At 40.0% G+C, this 24,649-nt stretch overlaps 1 protein-coding gene across 2 annotated transcripts in view; it reads left to right on the top strand.

Moving 5' to 3' along the window:
* adcy8 (adenylate cyclase 8 (brain)) overlaps positions 1-24,649 on the top strand; it is a 246,172-nt gene that overhangs the window by 169,624 nt on the left and 51,899 nt on the right. The window contains exons 8-12 of one of the 2 annotated variants that reach the window (XM_041841461.2): positions 8,216-8,413; positions 12,034-12,134; positions 12,647-12,848; positions 16,454-16,543; positions 19,173-19,345. In XM_041841461.2, the coding sequence (XP_041697395.1) occupies positions 8,216-8,413; positions 12,034-12,134; positions 12,647-12,848; positions 16,454-16,543; positions 19,173-19,345 (764 nt within the window). The remainder of the gene's footprint in view (positions 1-8,215; positions 8,414-12,033; positions 12,135-12,646; positions 12,849-16,453; positions 16,544-19,172; positions 19,346-24,649) is intronic. The other variant, XM_041841460.2, reaches the window with a different exon arrangement.

A 24,649-nucleotide genomic window follows, 5' to 3' on the forward strand; every position in this document is an offset into this window, starting at 1 on the left:
GAGAAAGAGAGAGGAAAAAGAAAAAAGGTCCAGCCAACCTTTTGTTAAAGAACACTGTGATGAGTAATACAACTGTCTCCTGTGATAAAACAAAGGGCGCTATGAAAAACGGCATCCAGGGGTTTAAGAGTAGAGGCAGCTGCACTTTGATAAATAGTATCACCATAATCAAGAACAGGTAGAAAGGTTGACTGCACAATCTGCTTCCTGCTGACTAGAGAGAGACAAGATACAGTGGCTTGCGAAAGTATTCACCCCCCTTGGCATTTTTCCTATTTTGTTGCCTTACAACCTGGAATTAAAATGGATTTTTTGGGGGGTTTGTATCATTTGATTTACATAACATGCCTACCACTTTGAAGATGCAAAATGTATTTTTGTGAAAAAAACAACAAATAAGACAGAAATACAGAAAACTTGAGCGTGCATAACTATTCATCCCCTCAAAGTCAATACTTTGTAGAGCCACCTTTTGCAGCAATTACAGCTGCAAGTCTCTTGGGGTATGTCTCTATAAGCTTGGCACATCTACCCTGTATGTGGTCCTCTGTAGCTCAGCTGGTAGAGCACGGCGCTTGTAACGCCAAGGTAGTGGGTTCGATCCCCGGGACCACACAAAAATGTATGCACGCATGACTGTAAGTCGCTTTGGATAAAAGCGTCTGCTAAATGGCATATTATATTATATTATTATATTATTTTATTATATTATATTATATTATATTATTATATTATACCCACTGGAATTTTTGTCCATTCTTCAAGGCAAAACTGCTCCAGCTCCTTCAAGTTGGATGGGTTCCGCTGGTGTACAGCAATCTTTAAGTCATACCACAGATTCTCAATTGGATTGAGGTCTGGGCTTTGACTAGGCCATTCCAAGATATTTAAATGTTTCCCCTTAAACCACTCGAGTGTTGCTTTAGCAGTATGCTTAGGGTCATTGTCCTGCTGGAAGGTGAACCTCAATAATTTCCCTGTATTTAGCGCCATCCATCATTCCTTAAATTCTGACCAGTTTCCCAGTCCCTGCCGATGAAAAACATCCCCACAGCATGATGCTGCCACCACCATGCTTCACTGTGGGGATGGTGTTCTTGGGGTGATAAGAGGTGTTGGGTTTGCACCAGACATAGCGTTTTCCTTGATGGCCAAAAAGCTCAATTTTAGTCTCATCTGACCAGAGTACCTTCTTCCATATGTTTAGTTTGTTCTTTAAGCAATGGCTTTTTTCTGGCAACTCTTCCATAAAGCTCAGCTCTGTGGAGTGTACGGCTTAAAGTGGTCCTATCTCCCCTGTGGAGCTTTGCAGCTCCTTCAGGGTTATCTTTGGTCTCTTTATTGCCTCTCTGATTAATGCCCTCCTTGCCTGGTCCGTGAGTTTTGGTGGGGCGGCCCTCTCTTGGCAGGTTTGTTGTGGTGCCATATTCTTAACATTTTTTAATAATGGATTTAATGGTGCTCCGTGGGATGTTTCGTAATTTTTTTTGTAACCCAACCCTGATCTGTACTTCTCCACAACTTTGTCCCTGACCTGTTTGGAGAGCTCCTTGGTCTACATGGTGCCGCTTGCTTGGTATTGCCCCTTGCTTAGTGGTTTTGCAGACTCTGGGGCCTTTCAGAACATGTGTATATATACTGAGATAATGTGACATTTAGATTGCACACAGGTGGACTTTATTTGACTAATTATGTGACTTTTGAAGGTAATTGGTTGCATCAGATCTTATTTAGGGGCTTCATAGCAAAGGGGGTGAATACATATGCACGCAGCACTTCTCCGTTATTTATTTGTTTGAATTTTTTGAAACAAGTTATTTTCTTTATTTTACTTCACCAATTTTGACTATTTTGTGTATGTCCATTACATGAAATCCAAATAAAAATCCATTTAAATTACAGGTTGTAACGCAACAAAATTGGAAAAACACCAAAGGGGATGAATAATTCTGCAAGGCACTGTATGTTTCTGTAAAAAAAAGCCCACCTTAAATCTTAGTTTCTTAACAAGCTCATTCGTATGTTTTTCAAACGATAAATCATTTTCAATCCAAATACCAAGGTATTTGTATGCAGTGACTCGTTCGATTACAGAACCATCTGATGAGTGAAGATGTAACCCATCTGAGACAATCTTACGAGAACTTGAAAACAACATGTATTTGGTTTTGCCCATATTAAGCATGAGTTTTAAATCAGTAAGGTCTTCCTGCACAACTGCAAAATCGTGCTATAGCCTTGTCACAGCCAGGTAATTGCGTACATAATAGTATCATCCGCATATAGATGTTTTTTTTTTTCTTCTACAGATTAACCAATAGCATTTATATAAATAGTGAAAAGAACAGGTCCTAGTATTGACCCCTGCGGAACACCTTTATGTACTTCAAGAAATTCGGACTTAACCCCATCAATCACGATGGCCTGAGTTATGTCACTAAGATAATCATGAAACCAAGAGTAGGTGTCAGAGCCCAGGCCAATCGAGGACAACTTGTTCAATAAAATAGCATGATCAACGGTATCAAATGCTTTTGACAGGCCCACAAACAAGGCAGCACAATTCATTTTAGCGTCGGAAGCATTGACAATATCATTAACAACTGATGTGGTTGCTGTGATAGTGCTGTGCGCTGGCCTAAACCCAGATTGATTTATATTCAAAATACCATGCTTAGATAAAAAAAGAGCGAAGTTGCTTATTTACCAAAGATTTGAGAGTCTTGGCTAGACGTGAAAGCCTGGAGATGGGACGATAATGATCAAGATCACTATTATCCCCGACCTTATGGAGTGGCAGCACATAAGCTGTTTTTCATACTTTTTTTTCAAATATTTCCTGATAACAATGATAAAATGTTTCAAATGTGGGTTATTGGGCCAACAATGATGGGCGCTGCACACTTAAGCAGACCAGGATCCAATTGGTCGGCCCCTGTGGATTTCTTGTTGTCTACGGCAAGTAAAGCATCCAGGACTTATTTTTGTATAAATAGTCTAAAAGAAAGTTAGATTTATATGGTATCCTTACATTTTGTTTGTCTATTTTCAAATACTTTTTTTTTTTTTTGACCATTTTTGGATATGGCAAACCAGTCGAGTTCTTGATGGATGCCAAGTGGCTTTCATAGCATTTCATTTAGAAGTATTGGAAAGGGGCTGTTTGTTGGCCTCTGTGGGCTCTGGTCAAAAGTAGAGCACTATATACGCACGACTTTTGGGCCCTTGCACTGGGCGAGAACCATCGACTTCTCAAGCCTCTGTACTTTATGGATCATTATCTCTTGTGTTCCTCCTCGCTGCTTCTCCACACAAAGCATCCCTATACAACTCCGTATCCATAGCTACTAGAATGTCCCTAAGCTATGAAATAAGATTCCTTTCTCCCTTCATGGTCTACCGATGTCATCTGAGCGACTCTGACTCTCCGCACCCTATTTCATGACTCGCCCTCGCCATCAGCTCTTTATGACGCATGCCACTGTCACAAGGCTTTAACTTTAAAGGGCTTGCATTTGCAGTGCTATTCACCACTGCAAACTGAGGTGGCCAGTGTTTCCCGCCACAATGGTGAGAAGCGCACCAAAACAAATATGTTTACCAGTCGGTAATTGTCTAGTTCTTTGTTCTGAGCTGAGAAAGCTAGACATCAATGCAATAATGGATGTGTTGTTGAGGTTGTGGTAGTGCTTTACATTGAGTTTTTCCTGCCTGAGATAGGGGTTGTGTCCTTTCTTATTTACCTCATGGCCTTCGATAGGAAGGACAGGATGCATTTGCAGCATATTGTTGCCACCTACCACGTTTGCTCAGATCTGTGGTTGTGAAAGAAAGAAGACATGAAAGGGAAGCTATTTACAACCATGGTAACATAACCAGGGGTAGAAACTGATTTTTTTTTGAGGAGCTGAATCATGAAATTAAATGAGAATAGTTGAGCTGAAACTGATTCCCCAGAATCTAGTAAAGAGCATGTTGTAGAGGTGCTGACTAACAGCAGTCTGGCTGACATCTAACTCGAAGTCCTCCTGACTTCAGAGACTGGAAACGCTCTTTTGATGTTGTTGGTATGATGCATCGATAATGAAGGGGATCTTTTTCAGATCTGATTGGTCAAAAGGCCAATTAGTGGAGAAAATAAATATCAGAATTGGGCTGTCTGTCTAAACGCAGCCTTTGTCATGCTTGTGCTCAATGACTGAAAATATTGTTAGTATGTTCTACATTTATTTGGCTTGTCATCGACAGGCATTATAATATTTCAATTTTTGCTGAATGTTGAGATTTATTTGCATGCTCTGCTAGTTGATTGGACTCATATTGTCGTCTCTTTTTTTTTTTTGATTGGCTGTTCTTTGACAGTTATTTGCCCCATGTTGGCTGATTGGATTGCTTCTGACAACTATAGTGTGCATTGCAATCTGATTGCCTACTCCCTGACAGGCGTTGTGTGTTCTACAGGATGTGGTGTAGGCCTAGTCGTTGGAACAGCCCTGCACAGAGAGAGATAAGAACACAGGGGAATAGTATTCTGAAAGACGTATCTTTGCTTCCAATGGCATCAAAGAGAAGCCATCAGGAGGCTACCCCTCATGTATACTGTGCCACTGAGAAGTCATTATTCACTAATTCTCTCTCCTCCCCCTCTCCCGTCCTCCCTCGGCTCCCTTCATCTGTTTCACTTTGGTGACTTACATTTTCATCTGCCAGGCCTCACAAAACAGCTTCCCTTGATTTAGCAAATGTTTAATGCTCAGTGTAGGTCATAGAACTCTTGTTATTTTGCTGAAATTGATTATTGTGAGAGATCTAACTTAGTGACAGAGTATTACCTATTTTTGTGGTAGAGGCTATGCTGCTGCTGTCATACAAGTTATAGTTGTTTTGATCTAAATGGCAGTCACACATTTTCTGCAGCTGGTTTGGAACTGCAAGCAGATTTTACATTTTCATAAATTGAGGTTTTCTTTAGGTTTTTCTATTGTCGTTGTATGTCTAGGCCTGTGGCAATGTGTTTCTGAAAAACAGGCAAAGGCTTGATGTATGACTCGAATAATGAATTATATGAATTGAATGGCTGCATAATGATTGTAGAAATGTGTATGGATGTCTCAAAAAGTCAAATAATATCCTCACCTTTGCGCTAAAGTTTCAAAGCACTATCATTTAACACCATTTCGGGAATAGCTAGACAGCTACATGACCATGCAGTCTGTGCCGTTTAGATCATGAGCTAACCCTGATGGGCATTCAATCCTTTTGTAATGATTGCCAATGATTGTCACGAGAAGAATCGTCAGGTACTATGAAATAAATGGGGCTCATTAGGACACATAGCAATAGCCCGACTCCAGGAATGAACTTTTAATAGGCTCTCAATGTAATGGATATCCGTAGCCACATCAAGTACTCAGTTGAATTGTGGTGATGGCATGAGGGATCTGTTAGAATATGATGATCAATTGGTCAGACATTTCACTGAACACACACACCTACAGACACACACGCATGCACGTACACACAAACAACCACACGCACGCACACACACACGTCCGCATGCACATACACACACACACACACACACACTCAGAGAAGCCATTAACCACGTTAATGGCTTCACAAAAGGTAATTTGTTCATGGGTGTCATCCGTCGTCTGGTATTCTAGATAGCTAATAGCTAATGATGGAAAGCTAATGTCAGGTGCTTAGAGAAGTTAAGTGAGTCATAAACATTGAACTTCACATTAATAATCTCTCTCTACCAGCCACCTGTCAGTTAGTAGAAAGCATTTTAGCAGTTGGCATCAGAAACAGACTGGCCATAGGTCAATTCGGGCAAATGACAGAAAGGCAAAAATATGTGTACAATGTCCATATTAGGACGCTCTAAGTCTCTGTAAGAATTGCATCGTTGTCAGTAGGAGTCAAGTCGATCACAGTAAGAGTTGAATCATTGTCAGCAGGAGTTGAGTCATTCTCAGTAGGAGTTGAGTCAGTGTCAGTAGGAGTTGAGTTTGTGTCAGTAGGAATTCAGTAGATCTCAGTAAGAGTTGAATCATTGTTAGTAGCAGTTGAGTCAGTGTCAGTAGAAGTTGAGTCATTGTCAGTAGGAGTTGAGTCAGCCTCAGTAGGAGTTTATTTAGACTCGGCATTTCTTGCTAGCAATGTTACCAGAACACGCGGTAACATGAAGAAATGCTCTGCGCGTCAACTCACGCTCATGAAGCACGAGAGACAGAGAGAGTTTAATTTAACTGTCATACCCCAGGACATGATAGGAAGAAAGGCAGCTAGGACAGCAAAAGAGAGGAGGGAAAGAATGAGAGTGAGGACAGAAAGAAAGGGATGTAGGAAAGCAGGAAAGGAAACAAAGCAAGGAATGTATTAATTAAGGGATCTAGGATAGGAGGAAAGAATAGAAGGGATCTCGGAGAGTCTGAATGAATTCCTACTGAGGCTGATGCAACACCTATTGAGACTGACTCAACTCTTGCTGAGATCGACTCAACTCCTACTGACAATGACTCAACTCCTACTGACACTGACTCAACATCTGCTGAATAAATTCCTATTGACACTGATTCAACTTCTACTGAGAATATCTCAACTCCTACTGACACTCACTCAACTCCTACCGACAATGACTCAACTCCTACTGACGCTGACTCAACATCTGCTGACTCAGCTCCTACTGACACTGACTCAACTTCTACTGAGAATGACTCAACTCTTGCTGAGATTTATTCAACTCCTACTGACAATGACTCAACTCTTACTGAGACCGACTTAACTCCTACTGACACTGACTCAATTCCTGCTTCTTCAACTCATACTGACACTGACTCAACTCTTACTGAGATCGACTTAACTCCTGACAATGATTAAACTCTTACTGAGATTGGCTTAACCCCTACTGACACTGACTCAACTCCTGCTGACTCAACTCCTGCTGAGAATGACTCAACTCCTACTGAGAATGGCTCAACTCTTGCTGAGACTAACTCAACTATCACTGACAATGACTCAACTCCTACTGAGATTGACTAACCTTTTACTGAGATTGACTCAACTCCTATTGACAATGACTCAACTCTTACTGAGAATGAGAGTGTCCTAATATGCAATCTCCACCAGCCCATAGAGAATGAACGTGTCAGGACGAGACAGACAGCTTTTCTGGTACTGGCGAAATGATGCATCAGCATAATTTTTATGGATATACTGTATATACAAAGAAATATCAATAGAAAAACAAGTAAAACGAAACAAAATGCATCTAAAATGCACTCCAGCTTCAGTTTGAAGTGATTGTGTGTAGTTGGCTAGCTAACAAGGGGGAAGAGCCTGCATAGCAACTATCATTGTTTGGCATAGCTAACGGCCAATCAAATGGACGACCAGTGGGCTTGGCTGGCAACAATGCCAATTGAACTAATGACCAGTCAGCTCGGCAAGCAACCCTAGATTTGTGTCGGGACTACAGTATATCGATACTTTTATTTTTTATGAAAATATGTCACTCATTGTTTTAATATGTTGTATGGTTACCCGTTGTAGAAAAGCAATTGCACACTCAAGGTTGTGTGTTGTGACTTTTTTAGCACAGCTGTGCTGATCTACGGCACTCAGCTTCGCCTCGTACCTACGACCGCGGCACAAATGTGCTAAAAAAAGTCACAACACGCCCTCTGGTTTACAATTGCTTTAGAATATAACATTATTTTTCATGTTACTGTATGTCCGGTATCATTGGCTAAAAGTGTCAAGAACTGCATCACAGTGAGCTTTATTAAATAATGTTGTGGGGTTTTGAATACTTTTGATAATAAATAGGAAATGGTGTGTATGCTATCTCTTCATGTTGTTTGTCACTCAACATTTTTTTTTACAATATTTTTGTTCATTTTGTCATATATGTTTTTGTGTTGTTTCTTTTGTATTGTTATGTGCAATACACTGATCATTAATGATTCGAGACAACTGTTGAGAATGTTTATGATGTTGTTATTACCTGTGTGTACGTGAGCTTTTTGTCACCACTATTGCCAGCACAGAGATATTTAAATGAATGAGTGGGAGATGCATTCACTTCTGAGCCTGTCTATTTTGGTTTAGTTTGAGTTTTTATATTGGGTGTATGTATGTTTTCTTATTTTTGTAACCAAATTAAAACAGGACAAGCAGGTTTATTATATTTGCATGTGCTTTCCCCTAGACTCTGGCTGCCCTAACGAGAAATTCAATAAATCTGCTTCCAAACCATCTTGCACAAGCTTTGCATATCCACTCTGGTCCTGAGGAAATTAACAAGGGAATAGAGAGTGCCATCGACTTACGGAGTGGCGATAAGTTGAGAAGAGAGCATATCAAGCCTTTCTCACTGATGTTTAAAGACTCCAGCCTGGAAGAAAAGGTAGCTGGGGTTAAGACAGATGTCCTTTTTTAATTTAATATCTATAGTAGATATACCTTTCAGAATAATTTATTTTGTATTTTTATCATGAGTAAGCTAAAGGTACTTCACCAACCAACTCCCTCACTAATATAGAAGCATGTTTTTTATTTCTTAAGAAACACAAAACTGCACACTTGCATGAGTCATGTCACATTGATTTTTGAGAGAACAGTAAATAAGAGCAATCAAAATAAATACATTGAGAAATATTATATCTTTATTGAAGTTTCTGCAGGTTTCTAACTTGTACTTCTAAGTAAAATTGTCTCTTAGTCTCCCATTGACGTCAATGCATGACTAAGTGAACATTTGACTTAAATTGAAGTTAGGAGTCACCCCACAATGAATATTCTATTGCTTAAAATTGAATTGATCAATACAACACATAGCAATAGTGTTATAGGTTGAGATTCAAACCAATGTAGATAAATGACATCGCACTACGATTGACTGTGATCCTGTGATTCAGATGTGTAACTGAGGTAACAGCCAACAAATATATATATATATACTGTATATGTTTTATTGTCACATACACCAGATAGGTGCAGTGAAATGTGATGTTTTACAGGGTCAGTCATAGTAGTACAGCGCCCCTGGAGCAAATTAGGATTAAGTGCCTTGCTCATAGGCACAGCAACAGATTTTCACCTTGTGAGCTCAGGTATTCAAACCAGCAACCTTTCAGTTACTTGCCCAACACTCTAACCCCTAGGCTACCCGCCACCCTAAATCCGCAAACTGCTGTTTCGAAACGCTAACGTGTGGCACAAATCCCATTAAAGTCCTGGTACCGATATTAACATTTTTCGCGCATTCTGTTCAAATAATCTGTAAGTGATTTTGTTGAGTTTCACAATCAATTTGAGGTACTTTCGGATGATTTGGACATGATGCGCTAAGTATGCTAATATCGGTATCATGACTTGAATGGGATTTGTGCCACAAATGCTTAAACGTTACCATTTGGAAACAGTGCCAGGGAAAGTAGGAGTTGTGATTTGTTTGCTGTTACCGCAGTTATACTTCCGATATGGTATAAATATTAAATTGCAGTGCAATGTTGTTGATCTGCGATGGTTTGAATACAGGCCTTTAGTCCTCATTTTGCAGGATGGCATATTTTGGCTTCTGTTAGATCAGATCTAGCAATTGCATACATTATTTGAAAACTATCCTAAAGGATAATACATGAAAATACAATTCAGAAATACTTTTTAAACAGCACAGATCTTGTACTTACAGTGCATTTGGATCAATGACTGATATCTAATTAAAATATTACAGAGAATAACTTGATCATTCTTTTACTGATAATTTTAGGGTAGGTAGCTAATTGAAGTGGTCTTTTCCAATTGGCTTATTGACTTTGCCAAGAATAAAGAATCCCCTTAAGTTTACTCATGACCAAATATCCATGGATCTGTTCTCCTTTTAAACCTTGTTGAAAAAGTTGACATGTTCAGCTTTTTTGCTGTTTATTTTTCCTTCCTACTTTTTGTTCCATGAGTAAAGCCACTTTTCTACACCCTTGACCTTTGAGATGACCTTTTCAGTTGACCTTTGCCCCTAACCTGTGTTTCCCTTTTATTGTGCAACCATCTTAAGCTAAACATTTCAAGCCCCCACCCCTTTTCGGTTAGTTTCCACCCAATGTCCAGTGAATGCCCTTATTTTTGGTCTAGTCGTGACAAACATGAAGCATCCTCTTGCTAATTTCCCTTTGAGGAAGAGAAAGGGGGCAGTAGGTCAAAGTTATTATAAGTTATTATAGTTTTGTGTTTTTATTTATTTTCCTTTAAAGATTTAAAAAGTAGTTCGTTTTCAGATCTGATTTACTCGTTTTTATTTAGTTGAAGTTTTATAAAAACATTTCTATTTCATTTTTCTATTATTTAGTTTCCGTTTTAGTGTTAGGGACAGAATGAAGCCCTATGCGTGGGTGGCTAGGAGCCATTTATGTGTAGTTTTTGTGTTTTTTGGGATGTCACTTCTTGCCACTGTGGGGCAGTAATGCATAAGGTGATGGGTCAGGTCATAGGTTAGGTTAGGTTTAAAGGTAGACTCAGCGAGATGACGTAGATGCACAAAGTAAACAGTAGTAGTGGGTCAATTTCCACAGTAAGAGGCTAAACTGCTCCACTCTTTTGGTCCCGTAGCTAATACGTTGTAGCAGCGTGAAGCGCACCCCTTCACATGCGCAGATACTCTGTGTGACTGTGTGAGAGTCTTGCATCATGCTCAACTCATTGGGTGTGTTTGAGTAGTAAGGCTAACGAAGCCGACTCTAGACGAAAGTCGACGAGTGAAGTTGGGGGAGGTGCATCTGCGACAGCCAAAAGTCGGACACTGTAGTGGTTTTCCAACAGCAAGGTTCAGATCAACAAGGCAGTGTCAACATAGCTGCTATTGTTTATAAAAGTTTTTCTTTATAAATGTAGAAATACACTTCTCTAAACTCCCGTATCACACACTCACAAACTGAAATGTGTGTACAATTAATTGGTTAGAGAGAGGTCTCAAATATCATTTTCATTTGTATCCCCTGTTCTGCCTGTAGCTTTAGAATTGTGGCACAGTTGGTTACGGTTTCAGTCACATCTTTGGTCACGTGGGTCACCCAAAATATGACAGGTGTAACCACGCCAGCCCAGGACCTCCACATCCGGCTTCTTCACCTGCGTCTGAGACCAGCCAACCTGAAAGCTGATGAAACTGAGGAGAATAGCTGTCTGTAATAAAGCCCTTTTGTGGGGAAAAACTCATTATGATTGGCTGGGCCTTGCTCCCCAGTGGGTGGGCCAGTCTCTCAAGTGGGTGGGCCTATGCCCTCCCAGGCCCACCCATGGCTGTGCCCCTGCCCAGTCATGTGAAATCCATAGATTAGGGCCTACTGAATTTATTTCAATTGACTGATTTCCTTATATGAACTGTAACCCAGTAAAATCTTTGAAATTGTTGCATGTTGAGTTTATATTTTTGTTCAGTATAGTTTACTATAATAACCTTGCATAGGGTGTCATGGTGCGAGAGGTCAAAGGGCACATCCAGTCATTAATGGACAGAGATTACTCGTACATGTCTGCCAACTCTGCAAGGTGACTCACTTGGACAGTACATTAGCTAGTAGATGCTACTAGTATCTAGAATCACTTGCCACCGTTGCTAATGCTAACAGCACTTGCAAATGCATTTGGTTTGACAGTATTGCCAAACATAACGAGCTGTACACACAAAATCCAAACAACATTCGTACCGGGAGTGTTCCTCCTTGTTCAGTGACCTTAACTAGTCACCACTGGTTGTGGTGGTTTAATATCTTGCTTCTTGAATAATCACTTAACAGTACCCAACTGCCTCATCCCCAGAATCCCCAGCTAGCCTCCTTCTGCTCTCCTATCTCTACCTCTATCTCTCTAATGCTTGTGGTGGAACTGTGACGTGACTGTGTCTGTGGTGGCATTGTGAAATGTGGACTGAAATATGGAGCTAGAGATTTCGTCTGTCCTTGTATTTGTCTTAAATACCCCTCTCTCTTCTTTTCTTGTCTTTCCTTCTCCCTTCCCCTCACTGTGCAGTATTCCCAAATGAGGGACGAAGTGTTCAAGTCCAACCTGGTGTGCGCCTTCATCGTGCTCATCTTCATCACGGCCATTCAGAGCCTGCTGCCTTCCGCCAGGTAATAGAGGGACAGTTGTAGGATTGCAAAATTCCGGTAACATTCCTAAAATTCCCAGGAATTTTTCAACCTGGATTTCTGGAAAATCTGGGCATTTTTGGAAAGTTACCAGAATATTGCAACCCTGAACTCCTAGGGGTGGGGGAGATGAAAGTGGAAGTGCTCTACAGTTTTCCGTTCCCAATTCAATAACATAATTTTTTTGTGGTTTGGATAATGGCATGCTCTAGTTTATTGCACTGGCCTCTTGTCTTACGTCAGATAGAGTGACGACTCCACTCATTGCATTGCGGTTGCGTAAGATTGAAGAGACAATGGCACATTGTCAGGAGTTGTCTGTAGTTCAATCAAATCCCATAAGGTGATTAATGCTCTCCCACCTTCAACATTGCGGCAATGGTCACATCACCAACTCTTTTCACTGTTTTCACCTGTATTTAATTGAAACATCATACTGTCGCCATACATTTTTCAGCTGCCTTAGTGTTATTGTCCATTGCTCATGTCTGCAGGATGGTGACCATGGTGATCCAGTCTTCGGTGCTCATCGTCCTGCACTCATTCCTAGTCCTGGTGACCACGGCGGAGGACTACAAGTGTCTGCCGTTGGTTCTGCGCAAGTCCTGCTGCTGGATCAATGAGACCTACATGGCCCGCAACGTCATCGTCTTTGTCTCCATCCTCATCAACTTCCTGGCGGCCATGATCAACATTGTGAGTTTAGCCAGACATTTACACAGCAGATGTGCATAAAGATGGTGGCCGGCCTCCATTCTCTAACCACAAATGCCTTTACAAATGCCAACTTTATTTTTGTAAACTTAAGAAAATAACGACAAATGGCATGGACAAAATTATTGGCACCCCGGAGCTAGTCCTTGGTTGTACAGCCTTTGGCCAAGATAACTGCAGACAAACGCTTCTTGTAGCCATCATTGAGCTTGCTACGCCTTTCTACTGGCAATTTGGCCCACTTTTCAGCAGTAAACTGATCTAATTCTTCAATATTTGAGGGGTGCCCTCCACCAACTGCTGTTTTCACATCTCACCATAGGTTTTGGATGTGATTTAGATCTGGACTCTTCGCTAGCAACTCCAGAACGGTTCCAGCATCTTTTCTTAACCATTCCTGGGTGCTTTTGATGTGTGTTTGGGGACGTTGTCCTGCTGGAAGACCCATAACATTCAATGGAGACCCAGTATCAGAGGCAGCAAAGCAACCCTACAGTATTATCAATCCTCCTCATGTTTGATTGTAGGGAAGGTGTTCTTTTCATTGAATGCTTAATTTGGTCTTCAGTAAACACAGCGCTGAGCTTTATTGCCAAAGAGCTCTTACGTTGTTTTATTGATCCACATAACATTTCCCCCAGGATTTAGGCTTATTTAGGTGGGTTTTTGAGAAGTTCAATTAGGCTTTGATGTGTCTCCAACAACCAAATGAAGCATTCAAAGAAAATAACACTCTCCCTACAATCAATTATGGGGAAGGTTTGATAATGATGTGGGGTTACTTTCCAGCCTCTGGTACTGGGGGCCTTGAATGTGTGCAAGACATCATTAAATCAGCAAATTATCAAGGTGTTTTGGAGTGCAATGTTCAAGTCAGTGTCCAAAAACTGTGTTTCTGTTGAAGGTTGTGGGTCTTCCAGTAGGACAACAACCCCAAACACACATAAAAAGCATCCTGGAATGGTTCAAGAATAAATTCTGGACTGTTCTGAAGTGGCCAGATCTGAATCACATCTAAAACCTATGGCGAGAGCTGAAAACCACAGTTGGTGGAGGGAACCCATCAAACATTGAAGAATTACAGCAGTTTGCTGCAGAAGAGTGGGCCAAATTGCCAGTAGAAAGGTGATTGATGGCTACAAGAAGCATTTTTTGGCAGTTATCTTGGCCAAAGGCTGTACAACCAAGTACTAGCTCTGGGGTGCCAATCATTTTGTCCATGCCATTTGTCTTTATTTTCTCAATTAAATTTTTTAACTTAAGTAAAAAAATAAAGTTGGTTCTGCAATGTTGAAAATCCAAAAACAAGGTGTGAAGACCATTTTTTAAGAAATAGGGAAATATTTAAGAAAAGTACAAAGGTGCCAATATATTTGGCCGCAAATGTACATGATCCCAATTCTAGCTCCCAGATGCCGGCTATTGAAAAAACCGATTGAGACAATTTATGGGTGCATTAATGTCAGGCGTCAGTGTGTAGCGGTAGGACGGAGTCAGGCGCAGGACACAGAGCTAGTAGACAACGCGTACTTTACTCGTAAATATAAAATGAACATACACTCCACACAGGGAGGACAATCCCGCTCACCAGTCGATAACACCAAACATAGAACAAACACGCACACAACACAGTGGGAGCCAGAGGGTTAAATAGGGAACAAATCATAGACATAATGGGAACCAGGTGTGTACAATGAAGACAAAACAAGTAGAACACAGAAACATAGATCGGTAGCAGCTAGTACTCCGGTGACGACGAACGCCGAAGCCTGCCCGAACAAGGAGGAGGGGCTGAATCCGTGACAATTAAAACCATGTCACGCACCATAGGACAAAAACAATGTGATTATAGTGCTTATGTTATATCTGTAATCCGCCATCTTTATGCATGTTCACCATTAAGTTCAATTCAATAAGTCCCTGAAGGAATTGTGCTGGAAAGGATAATGTAAAAAAAATTATCAGAGCCAATATGGCTCTGACACAATGGTGTGAAAAGGGTACTAGAGATATTTTGCCATTGATTTCCGGGCACAGTCTGTGACTTTTTACTGAGATGTTTTACATTGTGGGTTCAGCCAGAGGTCATTACTATGGAGATAGTTGGCTTCCAGACCAAAGGCTCAGACCGTTTCTACAGGAATGTTTTATTCATTTTTGAATTTCTCTCATTCTTTATTCAACCTTTATTTAACCTGGTGGGTCAGCTGGGAACCAGATCTCATTTGCAATGGTGGCCAAGAGGCAAAAAACACCAGCAAAAATGAAAGGGAGAGAGATACACAAGTTCAGGTCATGGTAGACATAACAAAAAAACGACAAAGTAGTCTACAGACTAGACGAGGTCAAAAGTAGGTCAGTGAGGACAGATGGTCAAGAGTCAGGCAACATTGTGAGTACAACCAGAGGTGATTATGAGATGCCTTATACTTTAGAGCACGGTCAGAGCTGGTTTGGTAAGGGGTTCTCACATTGTGTATACTATCTCTCAATGGAATTGGGCCAGTTCAATTCTAAACCCTTAAATATAGGGCCCTCTTTCTATACCTACTCAAAACTAATGGTCCTTTGCCCAGCAATAGATTTACAGCTGAACCTACTCTTTTCAGGATCAGAGCAACATTGCTTGCAAGTCATTACTTCCATTCAAAGCCTGTGAAATACTCTCATCATTAGTCTGTGAGGTTGCATGGTCTATGTACTGTATGCTTTTAGCACATCATACTCTTATCAATAGCTCTTATTAATTTATAAATGACAGTGTGTGTGTAATTTCTATCGGAAAAAAGCAAGTAGATGTTTTTCTACTAGGAACTAACAGGTTCACTCAACCTTATTCATTGTTTCCTCGCGCGTAAAGGTGATGGAATTAAGTCAAGGTCAGAATACAGCATATCTGTAGACACACCTCTGCCACACCTCCATTTCTGTAAACTCCACCCCAAACGGAATACCTGGCTGGCACATGTGTTAACCCATGCTTAAGTTCAAGGTCAGAATATATGTAGAGAGAGAAAAGTGCATAAAAAGGGAATTAAATTCAATTTACGCACGCAGAGAAAACTTGAGGTGCCAAATTAAAATCACCCGCTCGCCAAATTTGGCCTGTGGGCCTCCAGTTGGGGAACCCTGATGTAAATCAAGTGTCAATCAAATGTTATGCTGCTGTGGCAGTACTGTTGATATTTAAACTAGGTAGCTTGCTACACACACTTGACCGGTGACCGCATCTCAAGCCATGCAAGTTTGGATACGGGGCGTGCACAATCTCCATACAGGGCAGGCTGGGAAAAAGGTACAACCAGGCGCATGTGAGCTCCGTACAGGACAGACCAGGACAGGGTAGGGATGGGGGGTGGTGAACTTGATGATGTCACAACGACTTAGGGGCAGTGGGTTCAGAACAACAATGACAACGGTAAACAAAATATATATACTTGGCGAGTGGGAGGGCAAGGAGGCAGGTGCTTATGCTCTGTGCATGTGCCTGTATTTGAGTATTCCTTCACTGATCGAGTATGCATACACTGATTATTTATAGAGACAATAATGTACAACGCTGATCTCTCTCTGTTCCTCTCCTGAAGCTGTGGTGTGATTTTGACAAGTCCAGCACCTTCAGCAACCAGACCTTCAACACATCCGCCCCCATCCCTGACATCTGCTTCTACCCTGAGGTAACTGTACTAGACAGTAACACTTTACATTAAGTTGGTCTTATACCTGTGTAGTAACACTGTAACTACAGTACTAACAATATGGTATTAACATGGCGTTATATAGTAGTTTAGTATTGCAGGGGAACACTTCACAGGGTGAAACTAAGATAACATGTTATCCAGCCACGTAGGCAGGTGTGGGCCTGGGCCCACCGACTGGGGAGCCAGGCCCACCCAATCAGATTGAGCCAAAAAAAGTAAAAGATGCTCTCTACTTTCCAGTATTCCAAACGGGACATTATTTGTATTATTACCTAAACATGCAAACACCCTCAGATAGAATTCATAGCTAGCAGTGCATTGGAATGACAATCAAGATTAGCGGGAATGACATTCACTCATGAGATGGGTGGCCAAAAATAACTAACTGAAAGCCACACCACCAATAAGGCACGAATATGACCGCATTGAGGCATATGACACTGTGCTTCTATTGCTATATGCACCATGCCACTGCCTGCTTCATTTGTTCATTTATCAAACAAGACAGTTCAAAATCCAGTGCCTTTATCACATTCAACACACCTATATTTTAGCTTTAATTAAATTAAAAATGCTAAATGTTCTCTCAGCCTCATGGCAAAATATGTAGAATAGCATGAGATTAGCTATAAACTGCTCATTTTCCTCTCTGCCCCATGACAAAATGTGTAGTATTGCAGGAAATTAGCTTTGAAACTGCACATTTTCCTCTCTGCCCCATGACAAAATGTGTAGAATTGCTGGAAGTTAGCTGTTTCCCCATACCTTTTTTGGCCCACCCAAATTTCTGCAGCAACCACCCACCAACGAATTTCTGGCTATGCTACTGATATTATCCAAAAAGACAAGTGTCAACTCAGTTCACCCACAAAATTAAATTGCTTACACACTACACTGGGCAAGTAAAGAAATGCATAAAATCATCCTTCCTAACTTGAACGACATGAACCGCCACTGCAGTGCACAATAAGGCATTTTCTAAGCAAGGCACAGCTTCTTTGATAGATAAATAACTCCCTATCAGTTGATTATGTCGTACATTTTTTAAATAGCTTGTTGTATTGTGTATCACAGCTGCACACAAGCCATTTTAACACAACTGTGGAGATTAGATAAGAGTAGAAAATAATCAGGTGTATTTCTCTGAAGAGTTACCATATTTATTCCTGTGGTTCCGCTACAGTTGTTATTTTTTTTCCAATGAGCATAGTTCACTATATATACAAAAGTATGTGGACACCCCTTCAGCAACACCCATTGCTGACAGGTGTATAAAATCGAGCACACAGCCATGCGATCTCCATAGACAAACATTGGCAGTAGAATGGCCTTACTGTAGAGCTTAGTGACTTTCAACGTGGCACCGTCATAGGAAACCATCTTTCCAACTAGACGATTCTGTGCTTCCAACTTTGTGGCAACAGTTTGGGGAAGGCCCTTTCCTGTTTCAGCATGACAATGCCTCCATGCACAAAGTGAGGTCCATACAGAAATGGTTTGTCGTCGGTGTGGAAGAACTTGACTGGCCTGCACAGAACCCTGACCTCAACCCCATCGAACACCTTTGGGATGAATTGGAACGCCGACTGTGAGCCAGGCCTTATCGCCCAACATCAGTGCCCGACTTCACTAATGCTCTTGTGGCTGAATGGAAACAAGTCCCTATATTTTATATATAAAAAAACATGGGGGAAGTGATGCAGACAATTACATTGATGGAAGTTACAATCTGTCTGCAATATTAAGCTGATCTACCCCCTAAAAAATAAAATAAAATAAAAAACAAGTCCCCGCAGCAATGTTCCAACATCTAGTGGAAAGCCTTCCCAGAAGAGTGGAGGCTGTTATAGCAGCAAAGGGGGGACGAGCAGGTTTCCACATACTTTTGGTAATGTAGTGTATATCTTCTCATCACAGGTCAGGGGCTTGCATCAATTCCATTTCAACTCAGGAAATGAATAGGACTTTAATTCACAACATTGAAAACAAAATCCCAATATAAATGAATAGGCAATTTCCAGCTCATTAAATAAAATAATGTAATTTCCTGAAATTAAGTGTTTTTTTGCCCTTCAACTGTATTATGTTCACTAAATGGGAAATCTGGGACAGCTGAGGGATGGGTAGGAGAAATGTAACCACTTTCAAATTCATACATAGAGCTATGAACATAGCCTTGGGAAGTAGGGGTGCTGAGGGTGCAGCAGCACCCCCTGAAAAATCTGAATAAAAAAGTTATAATAATAAAATAAATATATATTATTATTATTATTATACAAATATTTTTTACAAAAGGGGACTTTACTAGTCCTGTATCAGCGGACCGATATAGCCCTCTGTAACCACCCCCAAACATCTACCCATGGCTATGGCTATGGATACAAGGACTGACTTCCATGAGATAAAAATGACATTGTTTACATTGCTTATATTTTGGCCTCTGATGAGGTGCAGTACAACATCACGAACTAAGCTCATGTGGCATTTATAGTTATATTCTTCAAGAATCAATGGCTATATAAAATGCATTTAAAAGTCCAAAGATGTATGTACCAATTCCAGATTACCCCTTTTAAGTGGTGTGTGTCAATGTTTTCCTCCACAGTATTTTGTGTTCACGGGGGTGCTCGCCATGGTGACGTGCGCGGTGTTCCTGCGACTGAACTCGGTCCTAAAGCTCGCTGTGCTCCTGGTCATGATTGCTATCTACTCCCTGCTCACTGAAGCCTTCTACACCTCCCTGTTTTTACGCTACGACTATGTCCACCACAACACAGAGTGAGTGATGTAACATTACAGTGTATCTTAACACCAAAATGCCTTCAAATGTTTGCTCCCAAATATAGGCATTGTCTACTCTAATTTAGTCATTTAAGATGGTGCCTACCTTTCTCGTTCATTTGGGAATTAGTTATACAGTACGTAGATGGATCTACACGACAAATGTCGTGGTACTTGGACTTATCTTGACATTAGACCGCTTTTGAACTCTGAAAACAGAACACCCCCAGCCAACCAGACAAGGAGTAGCAATCCTCTCAAAGCTACACCTGTACTTCTATATCATTTAATTTATTTCAATAACTGTATTTATCCCCAGGGCGCAATTGTAAGGCCACAGAGTTAAAGGAGAAGTTTGCTTTTTTAGAACCAAATCTCTATTTTTTATGTCACTGGCATGTTATAGAAGGGTCCAGACATTTATTTTGAGATTTCACTTGTTTTTGAGAAATTGTGTTTTTTACATTGGATAAAAGTAGAGACTCAGAGCTTTAAAATGTTATATCATACACTACAGTTGAGAAACAATGGGAAATAAATTCTGCTTTGCAAGTTGATAAACTTGTAACCCCACTTTTGAGAAAATGGCCTGGACTGGAGAACTCTTCTTTGTCTACACCCATTCAGCATCGTTCACAACCTCTTAGCCTTAGCCCCACCCATCTCTTTAAGGATTCACATTTGAGGCCATGTGCTATACAGAGTGAGTACGGTAGGGTACTAAACAACCAAAGATTTCAAGACTAAAGGCTGGTTCATACTACGTCTATCGGGATGTCTGTAGACAGTTGTCGCAGTGAGTTCATGAACATTCTATTGTCGTCCGACATCAAACTTGTCGTTGTCGTTATGAAAAAGTATAAACACAAAAACGACAGGCTGCATGACATCGGCATAATTGGTGTATTTTAACACCAATAAACCCATTAGTTTAAAAATGAATTTAGTATATGTCAATCTAGCAAACCAGGCAACTAAAATAAACTTTCTAAACAATGTTTTGGTTTGTTAAGTTAGCTGGCTAGCCAGTTCAAATAAAATCTAAGTTTATTGTCATATGCACAGGATACAGAAGGTGTAAACAGTACAGTAAAATGGTAACTTGCATAGTGGAGTCTTTTGTTTAGATATGTAGCTAGCTAGCTAAACAATGAACCATGATCCCAACTCATAACGTTACTACCCTGAATTAATCTGCAGGTAGCTAAAGCTAACCAACTAGCTAAGTTCAATGTTACCTAGCTTGCTAACATTACGCTATAACTAGCAATGCAAATGGTTCTGAGATATGAATAATATTACAACATAGATCATACACGTAACGTTAGCTAGTGAGCCAGCCAGCCAATGTTAGCTAGCTAGCAAACAGTACGCTTTAACTCACAATGAAAACGGCTTTCTGACAAAATTAGAAACTTATAATATCGGAAGATGTAGCTACCTAGACTCTCTTACCCATATACATGGATACAACAGCCTTCTTCTATGTGTTATTTATTTGGCTCCCTTCGCATTTTTTGTAATCAAACGGCAAAATGTTTTCCATCTCCTTAGCTATCATACTCTACTTCCACCGGGCATTCCACTGATTTCAAAACTTGTTCCTCCAGAAAGTGGAGAGCATTAGTAACAATTATGCAGTTCTTCGTGATATCTTAAAAAAAAAAAAGCTGCGTTAGAAAGGATTACCTACACATACTGAGCAGCTCATGTTATAGACCGAAGCTTGCTACATGGCAGACCAATCCAAACTCATCTCTCGGCATGTCCACCCGATCATGGCTAGCGAGAAGGTTTCTGTCTTTTTCCGTGGCTAAACCAACTAGGCTCGTAATGTAACAATTGTATTCGTATTTACAGATGGCATACAAGTTTATTATATATATATTTGAAATGTAATTTATAGTATTTTTTTCAGAAGTCACATAATTAGTTAAATAAAGTCCACCTGTGTGCAATCTAAGTGTCACATGATCTCAGTGTATATACACCTGTTCTGAAAGGCTCCAGGGTCTGCAACACCGCTAAGCAAGGGTCACCACCAAGCAAGCGGCACCATGAAGACCAAGGAGCTCTCCAAACAGGTCAGGGACAAAATTGTGGAGAAGTACAGATCAGGGTTGGGTTATGAAAAAATATCAGAAACTTTGAACATCCCACGGAGCACCATAAAGCCATTATTAAAAAATGGAAAGGATATGGCACCACAACAAACCTGCCAAGACCAAAACTCTCGCACCGGGCAAGGAGGGCATTAATCAGAGGCAACAAAGAGACCAAAGATAACCCTGAAGGAGCTGCAAAGCTCCACAGTGGAGATTGGAGTGTCTGTCCATAGGACCACTTTAAGCCGTATACTCCACAGAGCTGGGCTTTACGGAAGAGTGGCCAGGAAAAAGCCATTGCTTAAAGAAAAAAATAAGCAAACACGTTTGGTGTTCGCCAAAAGGCATGTGGGAGACTCCCCAAACATATGGAAGAAGGTACTATGTCAGATGAGACTAAAATTGAGCTTTTTGGCCATCAAGGAAAATGCTATGTCTGGCGCAAACACAACACCTCTCATCACCCCGAGATGTTTTTCATCGGCAGGGACTGGGAAACTGGTCAGAATTGAAGGAATGATGGATGGCGCTAAATACAGGGAAATTCTTGAGGGAAAACTGTTTCAGTCTTCCAGAGATTTGAGACTGGGACAGAGGTTCACCTTCCAGCAGGACAATGACCCTAAGCATACTGCTAATGCAACACTTGAGTGGTTTAAGGGGAAACATTTAAATGTCTTGGAATGGCCTAGTCAAAGCCCAGACCTCAATCCAATTGAGAATATGTGGTATGACTTATAGATTGCTGTACACCAGCGGAACCCATCCAACTTGAAGGAGCTGGAGCAGTTTTGCCTTGAAGAATGGGCAAAAATCCCAGTGGCTAGATGTGCCAAGTTTATAGAGACATACCCCAAGAGACTTGCAGCTGTAATTGCTGCAAAAGTTGGCACTGTACATACATTTTACATATACATTTTACATACACATTTTGCATACACATTTTACATAAATGGTATATTTATATACAGCAATCACATAACAATAATACATTACCAAACATAAGCTCTTTAATCTCAACACTCAGCCACTCTCAGCCCATCCCAGCTATCACCATAGACCACCCTCATTTGGTTTCCATGTGCCATATATTCTTCAATTGCGCTGTGATGTTTTACCTACATTTTGAACCTTTCTAATCGTATAGTATCCTCAGATTGTGAGCTAAAGATGAAAACCTTTCCTACGATTATTATTACATTATTTATTGACTGACTATGGCTTTCCCAATCGACCAACACTGCTATTTGCAAGGTTAATTTTAAGTGAATGTTGTGAACCCATTCCTGAACCTGTGACCAGAAACAAGCTACATAGGGGCAATACCAGAATATATGATCTAGTGATTCTTCTCTCTTCGCAGCAAAATTTACAGAGCTGAGATTGTTGTATGCCCCATATATACAGCATTCTGTTGGTGGCAAGAATTGTATATAATAATTTAAATGGAAAAACTCAAAGTGTTGAATCAAGTGTTGTTTTTTGTACCAGTTCATAAACCATGTGCCATGGAATCGGTACATCGGAAATTTCTTCCCATTTATTTTGCAACCTGTATGGCGCAGCTGTCAACATTTTTGTCCACAAATGAAACTGGTATATTTTTCTATTTATGCCAATTCCTTTCAGCCAATTTGTATCTTTAATATATGGCAGACAAACAAGTTCCTTACCTTCTCCCTTTTCCACTTGCCATTTTTGTCGTAATGCTGCAATCAGTTGGTTATAAGTTTGGATTGAGCAGACATTCCCATATATTTTCGATAGCTGCATATGTGACATAACTCTACCATTTCTGTTCATAATATCACTAATAAATGTAATAAAAAAACAAACATTTTTTCAATAAAGAATGTCAGTATATTTTAATTTAACCATAATATTTGTTGTAATATTTGTTCTGTCTTTTCTGGAGGATAAAACAGAAATTGTAACCAGCTTTATATGGCTTGTTTAAGAAAGGGCGATACTTTAAACAACATTTCATTTTCAATTAGTCGGAAATGAGAAATTGTAATCTGTATAAAGACAAAAAGGCAATTTTTAAACAAAGGATGAGCCTTTGTTAATAATCTACTCGAGAACCATTTTGGGTTTAAGTATAACTTATGTATGAGTGAAGCTTTTAGTGAGACGTTTAAAGCTTTAATATTGAATAATGTTAGCCCCCCAAACTCATATTCATTATATGAATAGGCATGTTTAATTTTGTCTGGCTTAGCTTTCCAAATAAAAGGAAATATTTTTTGCTCATTTGATTTAAAAAAACGAGTCATCTGGACTAGGTAGCGCCATTAGTAAGTAAGTAAACTGTGATAGGAACAAAGAGTTAATCTATGTGATTTTTCCATAAATAGACAAGTATTTACCTCTCCGTGGTTGCAGAATCGTATCTATTTTTGCAACATTTCAAATGAAATTGATGGTGGTAAGTTCATTTATATATTTTTTTAGATATGAATACCAAGTATGTCTACTTCACCATCCGCCCATTTTATAGGTAAACTACAAGGTTGTGTAAACAATGTGTCTTTTAACGATCCAATACGTAATATGGCACACTTGTCATAATTAGGTTTTAGTCCAGAGAGGCTAGAAAAGTGATCAAGATCTTAACTGAGACTGTGCAAGGATCCAGATTGCGGATTTAAAAAAACACTTGAGTCATCGGCATACATTGACACTTTTGTTTTATCCCCTGGATTTCTAACCCCTTGAAGTTATTGTTGGATCTAATTTTAATAGCTAGCATTTCAATGGCCATAATAAATAGATAGGGAGACAACGGACAGCCTTCTTTTACTCCTCTTAAAAGCTCAATATTTTCTGAGAAGTAACCATTATTTACTTTTTTACATCTGGGGTTGCTGTACATAACTATAACCCATTGTATAAGAGATTCACCAAAATTAAATGAATCCAGGCATTTATATATAAATTAGAGTCGTACTTTATAATGTTCAATTGTTTCAAGTAATTGTCGTATATTATCTCCAATATATCGTCCATGTAAAAAGCCTGTCTGATCAGGATGAACATTATCTGGTAAAACCTTTTTTATTCTATGTGCTATGCATTTCACCAGGAGTTTTGCATCACAACATTGAAGTGTAAGAGACCTTCAGTTTTTTAAATGGACTGGACCTTTATACTTACCACCTGGACCCTGTTTCAGTAGTAATTACATTTACATTAG

The sequence above is a fragment of the Coregonus clupeaformis genome, unplaced genomic scaffold (assembly GCF_020615455.1).
Source record: "Coregonus clupeaformis isolate EN_2021a unplaced genomic scaffold, ASM2061545v1 scaf0021, whole genome shotgun sequence".
In the NCBI taxonomy this organism is placed as follows: Eukaryota; Metazoa; Chordata; class Actinopteri; order Salmoniformes; family Salmonidae; genus Coregonus; species Coregonus clupeaformis.